At 36.5% G+C, this 10,870-nt stretch overlaps 1 protein-coding gene across 1 annotated transcript in view; it reads left to right on the top strand.

Moving 5' to 3' along the window:
* The window catches only part of LOC112682537 (extensin-like), a 15,998-nt gene extending 5,336 nt beyond the window's left edge, over window positions 1-10,662 (top strand). The window contains exon 3 of the mRNA XM_025553169.1: window positions 7,332-10,662. Within this exon, the coding sequence (XP_025408954.1) occupies window positions 7,332-10,126 (2,795 nt within the window). The 3' untranslated portion in view covers window positions 10,127-10,662. The remainder of the gene's footprint in view (window positions 1-7,331) is intronic.
* The last annotated feature ends 208 nt before the right edge of the window (window positions 10,663-10,870 follow it).

Raw genomic sequence — 10,870 nt, 5'->3', positions numbered from 1 at the left:
CCCCCCCCCCCCCCCACAAGTATTGCCAATCAGCATTTCCAAATGACGGAAAAATAAAATTAACGACGATGCAGAATGAATCGGGTCGAAGTTTGGCTGACGAACCGTGTGTGTAAGCTTTGTTGCGTTATCAATATTTTTTGGACAATAACCACAGTAACCCCATAGGTGGCCGACGTTTAGATATTCCAGCATTTCAAAATGGTTTTCGCCCGATTAGGGCCGATGAGAGGGTGGGACAGGGATGGCCAGAGTCCCGTCGCCCTTACGTCGAAAAGGCTAAACCGACGTATCAACCTTTTATACAATATTTTATTTATAATTTCATTCGCCGTAGCATAAGCGAGTTTGAATATTTATATTGTACTAAAGTATTTACAAGTAGTATGTGTGTTTTGGCCGAACAAGTGCAAGCAAAGAGGATCCGGAACCGATCAGCCCCGACAGTAGCGCGGTGAAAAGGTTTATATGACAAATTTCACACGACAAATAGATAAAAAATGCTGAATTGCTTAAATCAATTTTAGTTTATCTTAACAATAGAGAAAAGCCTATTAAAATTTGTCAATCTGAAATTCGAGTTGGTGAAACATAAGTAGCCGGGCGATTCAGTCTTTAATGATTTTTTAGTATTCTTCAATTTATGTATTTTTAAAAATAATGTCAAGGATGTTGGTGGGCTAGGGAAAGAAGTGGGTTTCGTTGCCACTGAGTCCCAGGGCCCTCGAAAGATCTCGCCGACCCTGTTGAACGTGCGCAGGACTTCGGAGCCAACGAGACACCGGGCGACTTGCACACGGGGGGGCGGATGGGTGCGGTGCTCGTTGAACCGTTGCCGGGTTCGATTGGACACGGGAGACGGTCTCGCGGGTGGCCGTGCGAGCGTCGTCGTTCGCTTCCTAGTCACACAGACAGTCGAGAAGACGCGCGGCCGTTATGCATCGGAAAGAGGCCGCGGCGCGACTGCTGACCGTTGCCGGAAACCGACCGCGGCCGGTTGTGCGGTGTTGCGCGTTGCGGTCCGTTGCCCCAGAGGTGCTGACCGCGCGCGCCGTCACGCGTGTAACGATGCCCACTCCGGTTGTTACGATAACGACGTCGGCCCCGATGACGTCACCCGGCGGCCGCTCTTCCGTCTGCTTGCGTCCGACTCGGCCGCGGTCCATTTCCAGGACACGCGATCATCTCGACCTGTAAGCCTAACGCAATCCAGACGGATCCGAATGTTCGCCGAACGAGATGGATAACAGTAGTTAGAACGAAAAACGAGTGTTTCTTCAGTACTGCCAATCGACCCACTCCCGTTTCCTATCACTGCGTAACATCGACAACGAAAATCATCATCTTTTGAACGAAGCATTCATAAATGCCTGCGGATCGGTTACCAGAGCCGCTAGACACATGGGCTGCACGTGCCCACCCACGTTGTTATGACTTATCCGTTCGACCCGAAATGGTGTAAATCTTATACGAGTATGTCAATTTGTAAAGTGTCCGTTCTCGCGAGTACATTTCGAAATGTCGAGTGAAAATCTGTTTTCACGATTTCCGTCGCTTCGTAGTCGAACCGATATCCTTGATCGTTTCACGACCATCGTCGTCCGTCTATCAATCCGTGAACTCGGAAGAATTTCAAAGAGCCCAACGAAGTCTATCTTAGACTAGTTGCATTCACAATGGTCTTGTTGCTATACATAATTTATACGCTATCTCTGTGTACATGTTACAGTTAAGATCCGACATTCATCAAAACTAGTTTTCACAAATCAGTTTCGTCAAAACTGATTTTGGACTAGTTTTAAAACTAGAATTAACCAGGACTTCAATGTTGTTACTAGTTTAAAAATACGATTTTAGAACAAAAGTTTATTTGAAATAAGTATTATTTTTATTATTTGTTTTGCAAGGCTAACTATCGTGCCATTTAGGGTTGTATGGCATAATTTATGAAAATAAATTAAGATAACTTTGACCGGTCGACGATCAAATATCAAATATAAAATGCTGGCTATGACTAAGTATTTTGCTTCAAAAAGTATATGGAAAAAATCGTATGATCTCTAAATACCACGATAGTTTGACTTGTCAAAACCAATTATACTTATTTCAAATTAATTTTTGTTGCATAAATGTATTTTAAAACTAGTATCACTATTAAAGTCCTAATTCAATTATAGTTTGACTAGTTAAAATTATTAACCGATTCCGGGTTTTAACTGTAATTTATACATATATTTAAACAATCATATGATACATACCAAAGTACGAACACACATGATCATCTCGTCATATTTAGATGTGTGCAATTTATTTATTATTGATCTAACATAAAATGTTAATTTTTTTTTTTCATTTTTATCAATTTGATCTGATAAGCTTCTCTTTATTCGCAAATATACCGTCTGTGTTGTGCAAGAAAGAAAATTGGTTATTAGGAAAATATACTAAATAATAATTGTACTGAGAATTTCGCATGAAATTCGAATACGATATTATACATAGTCATTTTTTACATCGATCAACAGTTTACAGAAATTCTAAATGATGTACGATTTACTCATATTTCTGTCTTTTGCATTTTTCTTTCATTTTTTCTCAACACATGATCCTTAAATTGCTGGACTAATAGTCTCCGTATTGTAACATATATTTTATTGTATGCGTTCACATTTGTTTGGGTTTTCCTTTTTTTTTTTTGTTTCATGAATATTTAAATTTATAATGTATACGATTATATGTCAAGTGCATATTTAGGTATACCTCAAAGCGCGTTTACGTATTATAATAATCGAAACGTGTGTTCATGGATAATATAATTTCATTTTATCGACATTTCAAAACAAAGCGTGTTCGTTGCGAATAACTCTTACACGCAGGTTTAGTTTTGTAAAAAAGAGAAAAAAATCGATGCACACAAACTCGATAAGCAAAGGAACAAATAAAGGGTAGCCATTTGAACAGGATCTGAATAATTAAATGTCACGGCGTAAGAACTAGCAGCGATTGAACAACGTTTAGACAATAACAAGTGGCGGGCACAATGGTGATTTGATGATAACCGTAACCGAGAAGGCCGCAAAAATATAGTGCAAAAAATGTGAGACAATATTGTTACACGCCAGTCATATTGTTTACGTTTTCCTGATTTGCTAAATTTGTCGAACGGTCGTGTTTGAAGTATGTTATTAATTACCAATTACACGATAAGCAATCATACGAAGTAAACAAACTGAAGATTATTTTTCAAATTTTTACAAAAACCATTACACAACAGCAACAAATGTTCTTTATCACAATTATTATTTTTAGCTCGTACAACATTTAATTTGTTTTTTTTTTTACTTGTTTAGAAAAATCACTTTATTTCTACAAGTAATTATACTCAAATAATTTATTATAATATTATAATAAAAATGAATATCCATCGAATATTTGTTTTGGTATAGTCACTGTAAAAAAATAAGTTTCAGTATTTTACGGTGAGCACTATATGATTTACAAAAATGATATTAATTTATGATACAGTCACATAAATAAATTTAGATAAATTGTTAATTATTACAACGTCAACAATTTAGTTTAGTGACCGAATGGTCAATATTTAAATATTTTTAATTTTCTAAAGGGATCATACTAAGGAATCATATAGTTTTCGTAAGATATAAGAAAAGATAATATTGAACATAGTACAGTTAAATTAAAAAAAAAAAACTACTGCAAACTAATTTGAAAAATGATTTTTACAAATATAAAATCTAATTGATGTGAACAAAAAATTAATAAAACTATGAGATACTGGAAATACAGGTACACGGAAATATGAGTGCGCAGATCACTTCAAACCTTAATGGATGTTATTTTATAGACAATTGTGTAATAATTATACTATATTCTTCAATAGATTTGAAAAAAAAAAAAACAACAAAAATTCATCACACTCATAAAACGATTCTTAGACAAAGTATATTGAATATTTATCTCACAACGTAATTTTAATTGGGATAAATACAATTTTTCGATGTAACGTTTGATAGTTTATACTTTAATTGATTGTAAAATACAAAATGAGGTAAATATTTATTTTATTTTAAAATTAAATGTAACAAAATGCCCATATTGATAAAAACTGCTCGTTAATATTCATGGGAAGAAACAATTATAATGACATAATCTTAAACTTGAACCGATTCAAATCATCTTTACACAACACAAGTTAAATTTGTGGACTTCTAATCAATATGAAAGCTATTAAATCCAATATTATATATTTTTAAGAAGAAACATAATAACATTTTCTGGACTAAATTTAATGTAATTCCATGTTTACCTTTTTTGTTAATATTTTTATATCGGAAAAAATATTAAGAATATTTGGGAACTAGATATTTTAAAGTACCTTTTAGGTAAAATCTATAAAATTTAAAAATTAATTATAAAATCAAAATGATCTTAGCTTCACTTAATATACTAAATATAAGTACAATTTATTGATTTAAATATAATGTATTTAATTTTTTTTTTTTATAATTTTCGCTTAAATATATGTTGACATGAAGCAATGGTATGTTATATTATAGTTTAATTATTGGAGCATTACATACCATACATAAGGTTATAATCATTAATTATAAAGAGTCTAAGAAAATTATAAAATTTAAGTTTTATACTTCCATTAAAATATATTTTTAAAAACACATTACAAATTAAAATCAATTTTAAAGTTAACAGCATCATATCATGTAATGACATACATTAACCATGTGACTTTATATACATACTCGTAAATATATAGTATCTTAATCTTTACGAGAGATTTTATTCGTTATAAACAACTGACAGCATTTTTATGATTCTTTCTGGTGTGATTTTTCATAAAATATATAATCCGTCTTTCATATTTTTTATTTTTATTTTTTTTTTTAGACTTTCAGAATGACTATCATAGTTCGACAGTTACAATATTACAATATATACTGAAATAACAACACAATATGCATGATTTTTTTTATTTAATAATGTAGGTAATCGTTACGCATATAAAATATTAGAATAGATAACAACAAAATATAAGCTATTATTACACAGATAAAGGTTAACAATGTGAATAACATAATTACAGCGAGTAGAGATAATTATATTTTGGATTTATTTAATTATGAAGTAAGAAAAGAAAAGAGTTTTATGATATTGAAAAATTCGGAAATAAATGAGGTAAATAATGTTTTAATATTATTAATATCGGAGAATTATAAATATCGGAGGAGGTGATATAAGCATATGATGGTTCGGTGGAAGTGGTATTAAAGGAGGTTTTAGGAGAATTATTTTTTTATTTTTGGATGAATGAGTAGATATGAGATGTCTATATAAAATATTTATACGTTTGAGATTTTTAAATTCGGAGCAACCTTTGTTAGTGGCGGTGTGGCTAACATTGCATATAATATATATACATCTGACTGAAGAATCACAAGAATTTGAAAAGTGATCTAGCTACATTTTACACATCATGGATAATGATGACAGTATCTCTGGGTGTGTCCGTAAGATTAAAAATTAGTGCATTGTCGTGGACTTTTTGGAGGTCATAATTTTTCAACAATTTAGAATTTAAAAAGTACTCAATCTTATATATTTCCAAGTTATTTGTAGCTTTTTAGTTATCTTCGAAAAAAAGTGGCAAGGGTGCTTTATCCGAAAAACGCTTTATATTGTGTATGTTTATGAGGTTGTGTCCCAATTCAGAAGGACCAGCAATGATGAAGACAGTGTGAGGTGGTCATGTGAATATTTACAATAACTATGCGTAGCTAACGAATAATATTTGACTGATATGTATCGAAACAAGAAATGACTGGAGACGATATTTTCGTTTTTTTATTTTTTTTTTTTTCATAAATAAATTAACACTCCTGCAATAATAACTATTCTCATTTCGAGCATAGGTCGTTATAGTAATATCAGACATACCATATTTTAGGCAAACGAATACTATATCGTTTATAATTTATGTAACTCGTAATACACTTATTATGATCAAAGAAAAACGTTTATATTTTTATTAAAAATTTGTTATGATATTGGTTGTTCGCATTTTAGAAAAAAAATTAACACAAAAAATATTTTTTGTAAGGCAAAATAGCAAGAACAATGATAAATTATTTACTTAATTAACATGATTATACGCATATTTGCTATTTTTTCCCCGATGTAAAATTATAATGGATATTAAACATATATGCCATTTTCCATTAAATGATTTAATAGCAATTTGTACTGAACATGGAAATACATGTGTCTACATTATCGTCTGATAATATACGAGGGCATGCACTTACAAATGAAATCAGTAGAGTCTAATATGGTCAACAGGTTGGAGTTGTAGCTAGAGAAATTGTCCACATGTTTAATGTAAACGAGCGGTCATTTAATCGTGTCAATTGCCATTGCGAATTTGGACGTTTTTTTTTACTTGTGTTTACATCGACTTCGTCGGACTTAACGTGAACAGCGAACCAATTTCGACTAGAGAAAATTTTGGATTTATTATCTTCTATCTTTGGTGAGAGAGGAGATGTAGAGAGATTTCTTTTGTTATTATTGTAAATACAATTTTTGTTCGATTGAAACAACATAATAGGGTGGTATTATGAACTATAGACGATTCGTATTTGAAAACCGCGAGCATATTACTAGTAAAATAACATGCGTACCTAATGGCATTCAGAACCGAACTGATTATTATGTTATATTATATATTTAAGTATGATATAAATACATATACCCACATAAATATATTTAAAAAACAGTCGTTTAATTCTAAGACATTTTGTACAAATAAATGTATTTTATAATGATATCCGATATAGTAACTATATTAAAAATAGTTATAATTTTTTTTTTTTATGATGAGATATATTAAAGCCTGCGTATGTTATTAGTACTAAATTAAATTATAAAATATAATTAATCAATGAGTTTTTAAAATTTAAAAAAAAAATGATAAGCCAACAAATTTAACAATAAGTAAAATACTTTTGAAAGCTTTTAACATTAAATAATTAATTATTTATATTTGATATTTTTAATATTATTTTCCGGTTTTTCAGCATATAACTGTTATATTGGATATATTTTCTATAATATTTTAATGTTTATATTTTTTAAAGTTATTTGAACAAGTTGTAGTGTACATTTTACTGTTAATCTAACTAATTAAAATGAATATAATAGTTAATAAAATATAGAATTTATAAATGTGTTATCTCCTAAATTATATTTAAAAATTAATTTAATTTATCTAATTATAACTTTTTTTTTTTACTTTTCAGCATCTATTTCATCTCAATTGCTTCAGAATCCTTTTCAACGCCAACCAACAGCTAGTTCATCATCTCCATCTAGTACACCTAGTTACCGACAATCTTTTGATTCTGGATCTGATCTTAATGTACAAGACATAAAAGATGCAACACAGTTACAATCATTACATAGTTTTGGAAATTCACATGAAATTTTAAGTGGAGCGGAATCTCAACAAAGCTATAGTTCTGTACAGAGTATCGAACAAAGTTATAGTTCTTCACAACAAATACCACAGCAACGACCACAACAAGGGTACTTACAACCACAACAACAATCACAACAACTGCAGTCAAATTATGGACCTCCGCCTCAATTACAGCAACCATTTCAACAGCCTCAGCTAAATTATGGTTCTCCACAACAACCTCAACAACCCCCGCCACAAACTCAACCAAATTATGGGCCTCCACAACAACTACAACAACCCCAGCCACAACCTCAACCGAATTATGGGCCTCCACAACCACCACAACAACCCCAGCCACAACCTCAACCGAATTATGGGCCTTCACAACAACCACAACAATCCCAACCACAACCACAACCAAATTATGGTCCTCCACAACAGCCGCAACAACCCCAGCCACAACCTCAATCGAATTATGGGCCTCCACAACAACCGCAACAAATCCAGCCTCAACCTCAATTGAATTATGGGCCTCCACAACAGCCACAACAACCCCAGCCACAACCACAACCGAGTTATGGAGCACCACCATCACAACCACAACTACTCCAGCCACAACCACAGCCAAATTATGGACCTCCACAACAACAGCAACCCCAGCCACAACCACAACCGAGTTATGGAGCACCACCATCACAACCACAACTACCCCAGCCACAACCACAGCCAAATTATGGACCTCCACAACAACAACAACCCCAGCCACAACCTCAGTCAAATTACGGGCCTCCACAACAACCACAACAACCACAGCCAAATTATGGACCTTCACTACAACAACAACCTCAACCTCAACCTAATTATGGACCACCTCCACCGCAGCAACAACCTCAACCTCGGCCAATTTATGGACCACCGCAACAACAACCTCAACCGAATTATGGACCTCCACAACAGCAACAACCTCAACCGCAACCTCAGCCGCAATCTCAGCCGCAGCCTCGACCAAATTATGGACCACCCCCACCCCCACCACAACAACAACCACAGCCACAACCTCAATCGAATTATGGGCCTCCACAACAACCGCAACAAATCCAGCCACAACCTCAATCGAATTATGGCCCTCCACAACAGCCACAACAACCCCAGCCACAACCACAACCAAATTATGGACCTCCACAACAACAGCAACCTCAGCCCCAACCCCGGCCTAGTTATGGACCACCGCCACAACAACAACCTCAACCACAACCTCGACCAAGTTATGGACCTCCACCACAACAACAACCTCAACCACAACCTCAGCCGCAACCTCGGCCAAGTTATGGACCACCACCTCAACAGCAACAACCATCACCACAACCCCCACAGAGTAGTAAACCATCAGCACCTCAACAGCAACGTCCATCTCCACCGAACTGTAACCATCCACAACAGCAACAACCTCAACCGAACTACGGGTTACCACAACAACTTAGTCCGTCATCAGCGCCAAAACCGCCGGTATTCAATAATGCCAATCAACCCACTGTAGTGCAGTCGATCAGCTTTGGAATTCCATCTCAGTCGTTCAACATACCTGAACAACTTTTGGGCGTATCCCAAACACAACAGAATCAAAACGGTTATTCATACAACTCTGCGCCCGTCCAGTCGCAGCCAAACAATCAGTTCCAAGGCTATTCTTATAACGCACCGAGCTCGAGACCAAGTCAACCGCCTCAACAGCCCCCGAGGCAGCCGGCGGCCCCACAGCCGCAACAACCCAAGCAGCCCGCGTTCGTGCCGTCCCAACCGCAACCCCAAAACCCGCCACCGCAGGGTGTTGGTTATTCGTACAACCCTCCGCAGCAACCCGCTGCAGCACCGCAGCCTACGTACGGCGCGCCACAACAAGCTCAACCATCGCAATCGCCACCGGCGCCACCGTCGAACAACTACGGTCCTCCCAGGCCGCAGTCCACTCAGAGGCCGCAGGGCAGCTACATTTATACGGGCGTGCCGGTGACGACCACGTCCAGACCGACGCAGACTCAGCCGGGGTACAGTTACAGCAGTCCCACCCAGAACCAAATCACCCAGGCTCAGTTCAAACCGCAAACGCAACCCGCGCAACCGCAGACGCAGCCGCAGTCCACGTCCGGTGGGTACAGTTACAGCAGCCCTTCGGTACCGTTCCCGACGCCGTCCACGCAAAGCGCCGGCGGTGGGTACAGTTACAGCAGCCCTTCGATACCGTTCCCGACGCCGTCCACGCAAAGCGGCGGCGGCTCTCAGTCGCAGTTCCCGTACACAGGTGGTTCCCCGCTGTCATCTTTGCCCACGTTCACGACACCGTCGCCCGAGCAACCATACGGCGCGTCGTCCAACTCGGCGCCAGTCGCGGCCACGCCGAACGGCCGGAGCCTGAGCCTGCAGACGTCGCACCAGCAGCGCACCACGTTGCCGGTGGGCTCGACGTTACCGCTGGACGGGCAATCGTACGTGGAAACCACCGGATACTTCACCCCGATACCCGGTCGGACCGACACGCAACCGCAGACCACAGTGACCGGCGCGGAGACGACCATACGGTTCGACGAGTTCGCGGCTCCGCTGTCCGAGTCGCAGCCGCCATCGGTGTACGGCTGAACGGCGGGCTGACCCGGTGCACCGTCGGCCGGGCGACTGATCGCGGGCCTGTGTTACGCAAAGTAATAGAGTTCGCCATCTAGTCCGCCAGTATCACTAGACTGTTCGAGGGAATGTGTTTATCAGCCATAAGAAAAAAAAAACATATACAAAATAAAGAATAGTATTAACGAACGTTAAATATACGACGTTTAATGAAATTATAGGTAGTTTGCGATGTATTTAGCCAACGCGTTGTACAAGTAATAACATCGGTTTACAACAAGACATAGATTTTATTATACTACTCAACTACATATTATTGTATATTATTTATAACATATCGACTAGACAATTCCGTTGTAAATACATTTCGTTTTCAAACTTCGTTCTATTATAATATTATATAACAGTTTTATTTTTATCATTAATATTATTATAATTGTTACTTGTAAATATTAAGCTAAATTGTCATTTCCAAGAGTATACATATAAATATATTTATATACGTATAAATATTTTGTTTGTTTTTACTAAAAAAAAAAAAAATTACAAATCGGGACTTTGGATAATATTACCAAATTTTAATATAATAAAATGTTTCGTATTGTGCTGATATGTTACTTAAAATTTTATTTTAAATTCTCGAATTGAGAAATCGGCCAGTTCTATTTATCGATTCATCTGTTTTGGCTTAATTGAACATTTTAAATGATTTATGAACCGACCGAATATCACCAAGTAAAATATTATTAATTATAAAAG

Source organism: Sipha flava, unplaced genomic scaffold (genome assembly GCF_003268045.1).
Source record: "Sipha flava isolate LNK unplaced genomic scaffold, YSA_version1 206_pilon_pilon, whole genome shotgun sequence".
Taxonomy (NCBI): Eukaryota; Metazoa; Arthropoda; class Insecta; order Hemiptera; family Aphididae; genus Sipha; species Sipha flava.
Note: the sequence above shows the minus strand (reverse complement) of the source record. Positions and strands in the feature narration are given on the sequence as shown.